We start from the raw sequence: 15059 nt of genomic DNA on the forward strand, positions 1-15059 counted from the left end.
GCATAGTGTCCTTCTTCTCGACATTTGAAGCAAGTTTGCCTTTTCTTTCCTCTATGAGTTTTTGTAGGAGTATACCTCTTCTTTGAATACGTTGGCTTTTGAGATTGCACGGGTTTACTCCGATACTTTTCTCTAGGCCTGTATGAATTATAAGGCTTTGGATACGTTTTAACCTTCTTTCTTCTGGAGGTTGAGGGAGCTTCTATCCCCTTGCATCCATACTGGTCGCAAAATCTTCCAAGCTCTTTTCTGTTTGATATCGATGAACTGAGCTTGTTTTGAATCTTTGACTCATTACAAAGTCTGAGTCCTTCTATGATGAAGGATGCTATGAATCCGTATGACAAAGTTTGTCATGAAATGGTTCCATTATACTTTGTCTTAAGACCGTCTTTGATCCTCCTTGAGAAATGTTTTGGTAGTCCATTGATAAAATTCTCTTTCCAGAATTCCAATGAACTGTCTGTTATAATGAGAACTTTCCTGAAATACATGTCTTTGTACCACCTAAAATCGCCTAAGGTAGGACATTTCAGGTTCATGAGTATTTCGGCGGATCTCTCTTGGTATTTCAGGGGGTCGCCAACGAAGAATTCTATGAGGGTAAAAACGAGGGTGTTGACAGCATCCTCTACCCTTTCATGTTGTACTTTGGTCCTAGTTGATGGACCTTCTTCTTTGATGATTTGAGTAGTTGGCCTAACAACATAGTGGTTTAATATTTGTTGTCGAGTTCTTTCGTCGAGATATTTATCCCACCAGTCTTTGAGTTGCCCGGTAAATCCGGTCACTAAAACTTGAGTTATTTGATGGTCGGATTTATGGCCCTGTAATTTATACGCGCTTGCGGCCATCATCATTTCATTGACAACATTCATTATCAGATAGTCGGACAATCCATCAATATTCCATTCATAGATTGCTTGGCCATTGTAATGAGCTTGAGTTTGTAGCGTCTTTTCTTCGAATTGAATATCCGGAAAAGACGTTGAGGATACCAGTTTTTTTGATTACTCGTATTGTTTTGACTTCTCCTGGAGATTCTTTCAATTCGATTGTAGAGAGGTTCTTCTACCTCATTTACAATCTCGTCTTCGAATTCCTGGATTTTGTCCTCCCTCATTGTTAACAACATTGACAGATGAATCCTGGTGTGTTATTCTAGGATTTAGAATCCTATCCAACTTTTCTTCTATTTTGGTCATTGTAGTCTCTTCTTTTGAAATCCTCTTCGTAAATACGTCGAGGTTTGCCGATCTGAGTATTGGGATTGACTCATCAACTTTTGGTACAAAGCTGCCTACTTGTTCTTGCAGAGTACCAGAGTTCTTCGAGATTTTTTCCTCAATACTCTCAAGCTGAGTGGAGATCGTGGATAAAATCTTGTTTGAATAATTATTTTGATGCTGGATATTCTTGATATTCTTTAGGGTCGGATTATCCCTTTCTAGTCCTTCTGGAATAGTTTTGAAAGGACTGGCTTTGACCTTTTCTCCGTAGTAGTTGTCAAATTCGACTTCTTCCAACGGAGGATGTTTTGAATATATCTTGCCTCTTCTGGTAGTCTTCCAGCTTCGAGTCAAGGTGTATATTTGCAAAATATTTTCTTCAGACCATTCGAAGAATGGTATATTTTCTTCTACGGTTTCCATATGAGAATGCCACTGAGCTCTTTAACTCATTTAGCTCAGCTTCTTTGTAGGTTTGGAAGAATGCATTTCTTTTTGAAGAGTTGGTGGTTGACATAAAATCTGTCTTTAAAAATTCTTTGTCTATCTGAAAATCAGTTGTAATGACGTTCAGCTAGCTTTCATAGACGGATTGAGTATCCATATCAGTATGGGTTGGAGATCTCGAGCCATCTTCATAGTGGATTGATGCTCTTCTTTGTTCATAACTGACCTCCTTTACTTTCAAGAAGTCATCCGTAGGTCTTGAAACTCCCGAAGTGCTTGGTCTAGAATTCAGGAATTCTTTTACTTTTGAATCTGACAAAGGTTCTTCGCTGAACTTTATTTCAACGCTTCCATCGTCATGTTCAATGATTTGTAGCGGGTTTTGAGATTCCTTTCTTTTTGGAAGATTTGAATCTTCTATTTTACAGAGAGTATTTCTAGTTATTTGATCCCAAGAGAGGGTTTTTGTGATAGTCACTTAGGACTTTTCAATATTTGTCTCTCTGAGCAGGGTTGATCCCTTTGGCGAGGATCTTAATACTCTTGGAGAAATGTTTGTATTCATGAGCTTATAATAAACTCTGAATATGATGACTGAAGAATGAGTTTCAGCCTTGATGTTCAAATTCTTTGATTATCAGTCTAGCATAAGTGCTGACAGTATGTGTGGGTCGTTGAGAGACCAAGTAAAATTTGGATAACAATTGAAATAGATTGGTCCATTTCTAAATTGGATTGAACCATTCCCAATAAAGAATTTGAGAAGTCTTCATGTCTCTTATCTCGTACGGAGATAAGGACCAGAATATCTAGTCCAAGTCTAAACAATGGTTTTACGACTACTTGAACAAGCCCAACGTGAAGATAATTAAACTATTCACGATGTTGGAGTATAAGAGATTTTGAAAAAAGATTTAGAGATTTCCTATTGCTATGAATTGAGATATTTTTATCTGAGAATTTGATACATGATCTTGGAGTAAAATTGAAGGTTGAAATTTGGTAGATAGTTTAGGATCTACCTTTGAAGTAGTCCAATTTTGGAGTTGATCTTCAATTCTGTCAATCTGATATTCTTGATTGACAGTATTTGAGATAGTGAGATTTTCTCCTCTTCTATGTTCATTTGAACTTCCTTCTTCTTTAATAGAATATTTGAGATGATTTGATTTTCTGAGCTTTCTCAGAAATTCGTTCATAAGATGAAGATAGGTAAGATAAGAGATAGAGTAGAATAAATTTTCTCTAAATTTTCCAATTGATATTCAAGAGAGAGCTATCGGCCGATCGATGCCCTCATTACATTGATGAAGTCATTTTATAGACTTGGGATTTGAACTTAGATTTGAAAAACTTAAACTAAGAGATAATATCAAATCTAGCAAGACAGGACGGGTGCGAGATCTGTTTTTCAAAAAGTTAGAAAAGACCTAAAGTAAACTAATAATTTAAAAGACTAATAATTTACAAAGACAAACACGGATAATTCACATGATTAGAAAAGACCTAAAGTAAACTAATAATTTAAAAGACTAATAATTTACAAAAACTAACCCTGATAATTCACATGCGAGACTTCACTGTGTGACTGACAAGTTGTCAATTTCTGTTTTGTCTCTAATGAAGGTGTCAGGTTGTAGATAAAATTTTCTTCAAAATTTTTCATATGACTAAGCACCCGAGCTTGCCAACGAACTTACTGCGCTTCCCGTGTCTTACCACCTAGAACACAAGAGCTATTCGCTCAGCTATCACATACTCCAAATTCCTCTGAATTTCTCTCACCTTCCTCCTGATTACTGCGTTTTCGTTCTTAAAGATTGAGTAACTCCTCTTTCCTCACAAAAATTGAGGCTCTAATACCATCTTTGTTTCTTTATCCTTTATCTTTCTTGTTTTTCACTTTATCTACTTTCATCAAAATAATTGATGAAAATGTACATTATTTTCTCTTTTTACCGTGCTAGTTTCTTTATAGGTTGTCCTACATTTACTTAACTGTGTAAATTAAGTATTTTTATGTAAATGAAGCTAGGATGACATAGCGCATTCAAAGTTGGTAAAAAATACATAACTTATAGATCACAAAGTTCTTGACAATCACTACAACTCCAACTTTCGATTCAATTCTCCAAGATCCTAGGAAAAACCGAGATAAAAACTAAAAAATCTTTATCTCCCATTCTTCCTCAATTCTTGATAAATTTAAGTGACTCAAGTACCCAAATTTATTCATGAAGAGACCTTTGCCAAAGTTTGGATGAGTCAAATGACAATTTTACCCCTTAGGTTGACTTTTAACCAAAATTAATTTTTTTTTTTTTTACTATTTTATTTTATATTTTCTTAGTTAGAGAATTTTTCTGAGCTTTTTTCTCTTCTACATTATTTTGATATTTGACTTCTAAGTCCGTCACTAAATCTTAGAAGTTCGAATTTAAAAGAAAAAACCGATAAATTAATTCTTGTTAGGACTTGATGTTATAATGCGACAAAAACAAAAGAGACGAACACGAGAGAGAAATCGAGGAGAAGGGATGCACCAAGCCATAAGGATCAAGTTGGAGGCTACTAGGAATTTCTATGTGAGGGGAAGCCAACCTGAGTTTGACTTTTATAAACTCGAAGCCAACTAGGGTTTGACCTAATTTGATGAGACTCAATCTAAGTTCGACTTTGACTGAGTAAAAATCCTTAATCATCATCAAAGATACGCTAGAATTTTCCCTCGATCAATCTTGATTAACAATATGAAGATAAAATATAGACTTAAATTATAACACTATCTAATAATTGAGAGAAAAAAATGAAAATTGTATCTATACTTAAACTCGAGCATTACTCAAGTATAATAGAATTATCATTACAATCAATGCATCCCAATTATTTTCAAATAATTGAAAAAGATTAAATTTCTCTTAAAAATGATATTTCAAAAGATAGATATATATTTTTCATAGTTACAATAAGAATCTAAATTCTTTTGTGTTTGTGAAATTTGCAATGAAAATTCAAATATATTTTCTATTTCTAGACTTTAAATTATTTATTTAAATGTGCTAGTTGTTATATATATTCTAAAATTGAAAACTAAGTAAAATACAAGAAAACAAAATGAAATTAGAATATCCACCGACTTGTTGACTATTTTGTCTTTTATTTTATTTTTACTAATTCTTTTTATATATATAAAAAAAATTCATGAAAACTAAACTGAGTAGCTCTCAACAATTACTTTTTTCTAATAGCACAACGGGTTTGGTAAGAATTTATTTTCAACCAACAACTCACCATTAGGTTAGGAGTGTTCATGGGTTGAGTTATTCGAGTTGAAACATTTTTTAAACTCAATCTCTAAAGTAGGAGTGTTTATGGGTTGAGTTGAGTCGAGTTAGAACATTTTTTAAAACCAATCTCTAAACTAGGGGTGTTCGTGGGTTGAGTTGAGTTGAGTTGAGTTCGAACATTATTAAACACAATCCCTAAACTAGGGGTGTTTGTTGTTGGGATATGGAGCATGATGTCTGGCAGAGATATATTTGGAGATATTTCGATTCGATAGAGATATATATATGGTAGATAAAGATTTGATAGAGAAATATTTTAGAGATATATATATGGTAGATAAAGATTTGATAGGGAAATATTTGGTAGATTATATCTAATTTAAATCTTTGAAAACTATATTTAGTAAATTAAAACTATATATATATACCCATGCTTACCCAAGTCTCGGGGTGTCGTCGACCATCATAACTCACTCGATCATGTCATCGAGAATAGGCCCCCATGTTGCTCATCTCATCGGGACGTCTTGAACATCCATCCATCCGGGTTCTATCAAGGCATTAGCCCTCTCATGCCTATGTCATGTCATTTACGGATATCGTACCAGATAGCGGGCGTATAATTCAACCCTTGATACGCAAGCTGGAGAGCAATACCGACACACCCGTGTCACCCAGTATTGTCCTTGAAAAACTCATTGTTAAAGGAAGTCTTCCAAGGCACTCGTCTCGACATGCTTGCCCACAGTGTGACACACGCATGTGCTACAAGGTAGCTCGCTTAGGCCACAGGGTCAAGGGGTGGTGGAGAGCTGACACCATGTTTCCCCCTATAGTAGATTTTGAGTCATTTTCAATACTCCACACATAGACTTGATTTTGGCGAGCGGTCATATGGTGCCGTGGAGCGTCCATCCGATGTCCAATTGACACCAAATTTGGCGAGCATTCATATTTCATATGGACGGACTGAACTCCAAAACTGCATGCCCAAATTCCTTCTAGAACCCCAACTTTTGAGGTTACGAATCGGGGCTCTACTTGACCCTTCAACAAGCCTATCTTTGCCACTCTTGTCTACTTATGTCATTATCTTGCTTATGTCTCGACTTCTCTTCAATGTCCACTCTATGTGGTGTGCTAGATGATGCATCATCCTCCTTGATCACATCATGGCACTCGTCTAGGTCCTCACGTGCCCGAATGGGCGCCATTTGAGGGTCGCCACTTCTCTTATCGAAACGTGAGGGTCACAACCTACTCTTTTCGTAGTTAGGTTGTGAAATTAGACTTTCAAACGGTGGATTATGAGATCCCACATCGGTTAGAGGAGCGAAGCATTCCTTATAAGACAGGTGTAGAAACCTCTCCCTAACAAATGCATTTTAAACCGATAATATTCTAAACCCGTGTATTAGTTGTTATCTATGCATCCTTTAGTTTAAATCATTATCTATACTTCAAATTTATAAGCCTCCAAAAATGGGAATGAATAAGTCAACTTTCCGTAGATGATGATATCATCGAAGCAATCAAATTCCAATATTAAAAAGAAGAAAAAGCTTTTAGTTGAATCCAAGCACAAAATGCCAAATAAGATGCTTGCACACTATAGATTCCAAAAGTCTTCTTCCCCAAGTGTTGGAAACCTTCCACATCCCAATCCCTACAAGCAATCCTATATTGTCAATTAGCCACACAAGTTGGTGCACTTAGCACATCAACATGATGAACCCAATAACTTGAATATGAAATTGAAGAATCACCCTCTTGACTTTGATATCATAATATGAATGTCCCAATCCAATTATGTCTCAAAAGCAGGAACAGGTCAAGCTTTTCCCATAATGATATCACCAAAAACTCCATTTAACTTTTATTAAATTGGATCCAATCACAAAACGCCATTGAGAGAAGGTGCATCCCAATTGTCATTATAATACTCATTTCATAACTCTTTTTTGGTACAAAGAAGATTCACAGAATATACTAAAAAACTCCCCAATGGATCCATTTGAGAAGGAAATAGTAAAATAGATATATTGTGATAGCCAAGTTGGGAGTTGAGGGAAGTTGCTTGATTGTTCAAACATGGGAAGGAGTGGTGTTTGGTGGGGTTGGGGCTGAGCCAACGCGCCTTCCACGTTCGGAGCGGCTGTTCTCAGCGAACTTGATGCTTTGTTGGTGCAAACCCTTCTTCTTTTCATCCTCAGTCCATTCAGCGCCGTAATAGAATTCCTCAGTGGATTTTTCAAGGTGTTTGGTTGGGGGTAAGAACATGCTTCCCCATTGAGGGAAGTGAACCAAAGTGACTGGAAGAGTGCAACACACAATCATTATCCCCATCAAGAACAGCCCTTTGTCTGTGGAGTATTTGGTGGTTGAGAAGAACACTAACTGAGTCAAACCAGACCCGAAGTTCCCTCCTGCTCCAGTCAGCCCTGATATGATCCCTAGAGACCGCCTAGAAATGAAGGGAATGACCCCAAATGTGGCTCCACACGCAGCCTGTGCTCCTATTGAGAACAATATCATTGCCGCTATGGCTGTTGGGAGCTTGTCCGCCTTCCCAAGCCACATGCAGAACACTCCCCCGAATGTCTGCAGGATCCATAGAGTCCACAGCCTTCCCCTCATCCCGAAGTATCGCGCCGCAAAGTCCGACGCATACCCTCCGAACGGCCGAGCCACTAGATTCGCCATTCCGAACGTCGCTGCGATGATCCCGGCCGTCTGCAGCTTTAGATCAAACCTGTTACCATGATATAAGAACAAACATTAATTAATTAAGATTAAGGGGTTGACCATGAGTTTATAAGTAAGACAGAATAGAATGGTTTGATTTTGAGGGGCTATTTACCTGTCGTAGAAATACTCGGCAATGACGTTGTCGGTGGAGAGCTCGACGCCCATGGAGTAGCCGTAGAGGAGGACGAAGATCCAAGTTCGATAGTTGGTGATGGCATACCATAGGACCTTGGAGAACTTATCTTTGGTAACGTCGCCCTTCTTCTGAAGGCTGCTAAGGTTGCCATCGGGCAAGTCCTGGCCGAGAGTGAGAACCAAGATGCCCATGATGACATGAAGCCAGCCAGGGATGAAGAAGGCAATCCGCCAGGCAGTGAAGGGAGTAGCGCCGGCTCTCTTGATGATATCGTAGAGCAAGGGCATGATGAGCTGGGTGGCTCCTCCGCCCATGTTGCCCCACCCGGCGGCGGTGCCATTGACGAGGCCGATGATCTGGCTGTTGAACATGGTGCTCATCCAGTACTGGCAGGAGACGAAGGTGGCGAGGGAGAAGCCGATCATGAAGCGGACGGCGATGTAGCCGGCGGCATCGGAGACGAAGGACATGCAGAAGACGGTGGGGGCGGAGAGCATGATGAGAAAGGCGCAGCCGTAGCGAGGGCCGAGAAGGTCGCAGACGGCGCCCATGACAAGACGAGAGAAGATGCTGCCGGAGACGGAGGTGACGCCGGCGTTGCCAATGTCGACTTTGGTGAGGTTGAGGTTATCACGGATGATGGGGACAAGAGGGGCGGCGGCGAAGGTGGAGACGAAGCAAGTGAAGAAGGAAATCCAAGAAAGGTGGAAGGTTCTCATGTGGGGGTTGGCGAAGGAGAAGAGCTTGAACACCTTGGCCTTGTGCTCGGAGTCCACTGGTAATGCAAATTTAGCTGTTGTGTCGGTTGGGACAATTGGGGATGCCACGGAGAACGCAAAGGTTTGCTCTCTCCCTGTCACCCCATGCATGGAGCTCCCTGGAGACCCCTCAACGCCGCTNCTTGATTTTGGCGAGCGGTCATATGGTGCCGTGGAGCGTCCATCCGATGTCCAATTGACACCAAATTTGGCGAGCATTCATATTTCATATGGACGGACTGAACTCCAAAACTGCATGCCCAAATTCCTTCTAGAACCCCAACTTTTGAGGTTACGAATCGGGGCTCTACTTGACCCTTCAACAAGCCTATCTTTGCCACTCTTGTCTACTTATGTCATTATCTTGCTTATGTCTCGACTTCTCTTCAATGTCCACTCTATGTGGTGTGCTAGATGATGCATCATCCTCCTTGATCACATCATGGCACTCGTCTAGGTCCTCACGTGCCCGAATGGGCGCCATTTGAGGGTCGCCACTTCTCTTATCGAAACGTGAGGGTCACAACCTACTCTTTTCGTAGTTAGGTTGTGAAATTAGACTTTCAAACGGTGGATTATGAGATCCCACATCGGTTAGAGGAGCGAAGCATTCCTTATAAGACAGGTGTAGAAACCTCTCCCTAACAAATGCATTTTAAACCGATAATATTCTAAACCCGTGTATTAGTTGTTATCTATGCATCCTTTAGTTTAAATCATTATCTATACTTCAAATTTATAAGCCTCCAAAAATGGGAATGAATAAGTCAACTTTCCGTAGATGATGATATCATCGAAGCAATCAAATTCCAATATTAAAAAGAAGAAAAAGCTTTTAGTTGAATCCAAGCACAAAATGCCAAATAAGATGCTTGCACACTATAGATTCCAAAAGTCTTCTTCCCCAAGTGTTGGAAACCTTCCACATCCCAATCCCTACAAGCAATCCTATATTGTCAATTAGCCACACAAGTTGGTGCACTTAGCACATCAACATGATGAACCCAATAACTTGAATATGAAATTGAAGAATCACCCTCTTGACTTTGATATCATAATATGAATGTCCCAATCCAATTATGTCTCAAAAGCAGGAACAGGTCAAGCTTTTCCCATAATGATATCACCAAAAACTCCATTTAACTTTTATTAAATTGGATCCAATCACAAAACGCCATTGAGAGAAGGTGCATCCCAATTGTCATTATAATACTCATTTCATAACTCTTTTTTGGTACAAAGAAGATTCACAGAATATACTAAAAAACTCCCCAATGGATCCATTTGAGAAGGAAATAGTAAAATAGATATATTGTGATAGCCAAGTTGGGAGTTGAGGGAAGTTGCTTGATTGTTCAAACATGGGAAGGAGTGGTGTTTGGTGGGGTTGGGGCTGAGCCAACGCGCCTTCCACGTTCGGAGCGGCTGTTCTCAGCGAACTTGATGCTTTGTTGGTGCAAACCCTTCTTCTTTTCATCCTCAGTCCATTCAGCGCCGTAATAGAATTCCTCAGTGGATTTTTCAAGGTGTTTGGTTGGGGGTAAGAACATGCTTCCCCATTGAGGGAAGTGAACCAAAGTGACTGGAAGAGTGCAACACACAATCATTATCCCCATCAAGAACAGCCCTTTATCTGTGGAGTATTTGGTGGTTGAGAAGAACACTAACTGAGTCAAACCAGACCCGAAGTTCCCTCCTGCTCCAGTCAGCCCTGATATGATCCCTAGAGACCGCCTAGAAATGAAGGGAATGACCCCAAATGTGGCTCCACACGCAGCCTGTGCTCCTATTGAGAACAATATCATTGCCGCTATGGCTGTTGGGAGCTTGTCCGCCTTCCCAAGCCACATGCAGAACACTCCCCCGAATGTCTGCAGGATCCATAGAGTCCACAGCCTTCCCCTCATCCCGAAGTATCGCGCCGCAAAGTCCGACGCATACCCTCCGAACGGCCGAGCCACTAGATTCGCCATTCCGAACGTCGCTGCGATGATCCCGGCCGTCTGCAGCTTTAGATCAAACCTGTTACCATGATATAAGAACAAACATTAATTAATTAAGATTAAGGGGTTGACCATGAGTTTATAAGTAAGACAGAATAGAATGGTTTGATTTTGAGGGGCTATTTACCTGTCGTAGAAATACTCGGCAATGACGTTGTCGGTGGAGAGCTCGACGCCCATGGAGTAGCCGTAGAGGAGGACGAAGATCCAAGTTCGATAGTTGGTGATGGCATACCATAGGACCTTGGAGAACTTATCTTTGGTAACGTCGCCCTTCTTCTGAAGGCTGCTAAGGTTGCCATCGGGCAAGTCCTGGCCGAGAGTGAGAACCAAGATGCCCATGATGACATGAAGCCAGCCAGGGATGAAGAAGGCAATCCGCCAGGCAGTGAAGGGAGTAGCGCCGGCTCTCTTGATGATATCGTAGAGCAAGGGCATGATGAGCTGGGTGGCTCCTCCGCCCATGTTGCCCCACCCGGCGGCGGTGCCATTGACGAGGCCGATGATCTGGCTGTTGAACATGGTGCTCATCCAGTACTGGCAGGAGACGAAGGTGGCGAGGGAGAAGCCGATCATGAAGCGGACGGCGATGTAGCCGGCGGCATCGGAGACGAAGGACATGCAGAAGACGGTGGGGGCGGAGAGCATGATGAGAAAGGCGCAGCCGTAGCGAGGGCCGAGAAGGTCGCAGACGGCGCCCATGACAAGACGAGAGAAGATGCTGCCGGAGACGGAGGTGACGCCGGCGTTGCCAATGTCGACTTTGGTGAGGTTGAGGTTATCACGGATGATGGGGACAAGAGGGGCGGCGGCGAAGGTGGAGACGAAGCAAGTGAAGAAGGAAATCCAAGAAAGGTGGAAGGTTCTCATGTGGGGGTTGGCGAAGGAGAAGAGCTTGAACACCTTGGCCTTGTGCTCGGAGTCCACTGGTAATGCAAATTTAGCTGTTGTGTCGGTTGGGACAATTGGGGATGCCACGGAGAACGCAAAGGTTTGCTCTCTCCCTGTCACCCCATGCATGGAGCTCCCTGGAGACCCCTCAACGCCGCTCATCTTCGCTACTCAATTCAACTCCTTTCTTTCCTTTGTGAGTATCAATCCACCAAACAAGCACCCTGTGTTCTTATGCCTACCTGCTCATCACCTCACCTATTTATAATGGAGTGTGCGTTGACATTATAAGGAGAGATTGAAGTTAGAACAAAAGTTAGATATGGAGAATCAAGTTTCGCCGCACCTTGTGGTTTGAACCGTGAAAAGTCCCGTCGTGTATTACACAACCGTAAATTATGCTTTTGGGTCATTAAATAATCTTTATTAATAAGATTCAATTCCTAATATCCCTTCAAAATTGTAGATGTAATAAACAATACAATATAATTTAAATATTCTCGATCACGTCATGTCAAATCAACACTTTTATCACGTAGAAAATAACATTTAGTGCATATTCCAAGTGAATGAAGTGGCAATGTGGTGTGAAGTTATTGTCCCCTACTTCCTCCGATTCTAATTCTTCAATCAAACTCCCAATACACAATAATTGAATATTATTATGCTTTGGCTTACCTCATTTTTTTGCACATAAAATATCAAACTTCTTAATCCAACACAGCTTGGGATGATTAGGATGACCCACAATCTCATATAACCTCTTACTTTTTTATAAGGTCAACTTTGTATCATCCTTTTTCTACACATACTTGCAACCCTGTTGGAGACATAAACTATATTTTATGCACCCTATCTTACCCTTTCATGAACCCTTAGAGTTCTTTCCACTATTTTTTTCTCCTCAAAAATATTAATTTCTATGGGATATAAGTTGAATTTAATGAAACGTTTCCTACATTTCTCACCTTTTTAAATTCTACATGTTTGAATTAGTTTGATAAATAAAGGTCAACCGAGTAGAAATTAATTTGCTATAAAATCTGTGCTTATATTTGTAAAAGCTTGCGGAGAATTTAACCCACTTTTGATAAGCGAGGGAAAAACCTACCCCGAGTTGATACTCGGACGCATGAACTAAATTTCATAACTAATAGGATCAAATTTTACCCGAGTAAAGATTTTTTTNCAGAACACTCCCCCGAATGTCTGCAGGATCCATAGAGTCCACAGCCTTCCCCTCATCCCGAAGTATCGCGCCGCAAAGTCCGACGCATACCCTCCGAACGGCCGAGCCACTAGATTCGCCATTCCGAACGTCGCTGCGATGATCCCGGCCGTCTGCAGCTTTAGATCAAACCTGTTACCATGATATAAGAACAAACATTAATTAATTAAGATTAAGGGGTTGACCATGAGTTTATAAGTAAGACAGAATAGAATGGTTTGATTTTGAGGGGCTATTTACCTGTCGTAGAAATACTCGGCAATGACGTTGTCGGTGGAGAGCTCGACGCCCATGGAGTAGCCGTAGAGGAGGACGAAGATCCAAGTTCGATAGTTGGTGATGGCATACCATAGGACCTTGGAGAACTTATCTTTGGTAACGTCGCCCTTCTTCTGAAGGCTGCTAAGGTTGCCATCGGGCAAGTCCTGGCCGAGAGTGAGAACCAAGATGCCCATGATGACATGAAGCCAGCCAGGGATGAAGAAGGCAATCCGCCAGGCAGTGAAGGGAGTAGCGCCGGCTCTCTTGATGATATCGTAGAGCAAGGGCATGATGAGCTGGGTGGCTCCTCCGCCCATGTTGCCCCACCCGGCGGCGGTGCCATTGACGAGGCCGATGATCTGGCTGTTGAACATGGTGCTCATCCAGTACTGGCAGGAGACGAAGGTGGCGAGGGAGAAGCCGATCATGAAGCGGACGGCGATGTAGCCGGCGGCATCGGAGACGAAGGACATGCAGAAGACGGTGGGGGCGGAGAGCATGATGAGAAAGGCGCAGCCGTAGCGAGGGCCGAGAAGGTCGCAGACGGCGCCCATGACAAGACGAGAGAAGATGCTGCCGGAGACGGAGGTGACGCCGGCGTTGCCAATGTCGACTTTGGTGAGGTTGAGGTTATCACGGATGATGGGGACAAGAGGGGCGGCGGCGAAGGTGGAGACGAAGCAAGTGAAGAAGGAAATCCAAGAAAGGTGGAAGGTTCTCATGTGGGGGTTGGCGAAGGAGAAGAGCTTGAACACCTTGGCCTTGTGCTCGGAGTCCACTGGTAATGCAAATTTAGCTGTTGTGTCGGTTGGGACAATTGGGGATGCCACNAAATAAAGGTCAACCGAGTAGAAATTAATTTGCTATAAAATCTGTGCTTATATTTGTAAAAGCTTGCGGAGAATTTAACCCACTTTTGATAAGCGAGGGAAAAACCTACCCCGAGTTGATACTCGGACGCATGAACTAAATTTCATAACTAATAGGATCAAATTTTACCCGAGTAAAGATTTTTTTTTTATTATTATATAGTTCCATACTATGGCCCATTATTGATATCAATTCATGATTGTGACCTAATTGCAAGGATGAGTGATGACAAAAGTCCCCCAAGTATAGGATAAGTACGGTTCACAAAAGCCAAAGCCATAAGCCTATACATATTTTAATAACAATGCCATCTATAGGGCACAAAATGCTTCTGGCCAATTCATTTTTTATGTGTACGGACAATATCAAAACTGATTTAAAAAAGGGCTTTGCCCACAACATGATTAGACAATAAAAATTACAATATAATGTTGCACCATCTATGACTTTGGACGTAAAATTGATGACATTTGGAGTTCTAAGTCGAGCAAGCTATATGACCAATTTGTACGTTTATCTCGATCTTGCTTCTAATACATGATTGAACCATTACTACATGGATAATATGGACCCGAGCACTATTGTGGCTTATGCAAGGGGAAGTGGTGGCAAATCGAAGAGCAAATAAAAAAAAAAACGAGGTAAATCGACATAATAACCCTCAAACATGCGACTAGTGAAGCTAAATAATGGTGTCGATGACCAGCATGTTAGAAATTACGAACCTCCACAATGGTATGATATTATCCACTTTGAGTATAAGTGTTCATGGTTTTTCTTTGGGCTTCCCCTAAAGGCCTTATACCAATGGAGATGTATTCATTTACTTATAAACTTATAATCATTTCCTAAATTAACGAGTGTGACTCGATCTCAACAATCCTCAACAGTGCATGGGGTGGTTTTGGTTTAGACAAACATGAACTGCAACTAAGGGCAAAACTTCCATGTTTATAGAGTGACATGTTTAACTATTGTCAAACACGTATGTGGTGCTAATAAGTGTAAGATAGAGTGTCGAATAAGTAGAGTATCCAAGTATCTAACACGTTCAAACAAACACATTAGCCAAGTGTTCATGCCGATGACACAAAAACAGCGTAACTGACAAGATGCAGGTTATGTAAAAAGACACAAAATGGTGTTTCACTAATGGTGAACTGCCAACTTGAGGCTTCAAAATAACTGACCTCCCAGATTT

General features: G+C 41.2%; 2 protein-coding genes across 2 annotated transcripts; one reads left to right on the forward strand and one right to left on the reverse strand.

Annotated features, from left to right (window-relative positions):
* Positions 1-6874: 6874 nt before the first annotated feature.
* On the reverse strand, positions 6875-11779 carry LOC111469291 (high affinity nitrate transporter 2.4-like). Its single transcript, XM_023114509.1, has 3 exons — positions 11645-11779; positions 7824-8732; positions 6875-7715 (listed from the first exon to the last, which is right to left on the reverse strand). Exons 1-3 carry the CDS (start codon positions 11659-11661, stop codon positions 7049-7051), a joined length of 1593 nt encoding a protein of 530 aa, XP_022970277.1. The 5' UTR covers positions 11662-11779; the 3' UTR covers positions 6875-7048.
* Positions 11780-13188: 1409 nt separating this feature from the next.
* LOC111469254 (circumsporozoite protein-like) lies at positions 13189-13773 on the forward strand. Its single transcript, XM_023114477.1, has one exon. It carries the CDS (start codon positions 13189-13191, stop codon positions 13771-13773), a length of 585 nt encoding a protein of 194 aa, XP_022970245.1.
* Positions 13774-15059: the final 1286 nt, after the last annotated feature.

This window comes from Cucurbita maxima, unplaced genomic scaffold (assembly GCF_002738345.1).
Source record: "Cucurbita maxima cultivar Rimu unplaced genomic scaffold, Cmax_1.0 Cma_Scf00039, whole genome shotgun sequence".
Lineage (NCBI taxonomy): Eukaryota > Viridiplantae > Streptophyta > Magnoliopsida > Cucurbitales > Cucurbitaceae > Cucurbita > Cucurbita maxima.

What these genes read in the sequence shown, in the direction of transcription:
- LOC111469291 (XM_023114509.1), bottom strand. An exon ending in GCCGAGTATTTCTACGACAG is followed by an intron (nt 7,716 to 7,823) that starts GTAAATAGCCCC and finishes TCATGGTAACAG; the next exon opens with GTTTGATCTAAAGCTGCAGA.
- LOC111469254 (XM_023114477.1), top strand. Translation starts at nt 13,189, where the DNA reads ATGAAGCCAGCCAGGGATGAAGAAGGCAATCCGCCAGGCAGTGAAGGG.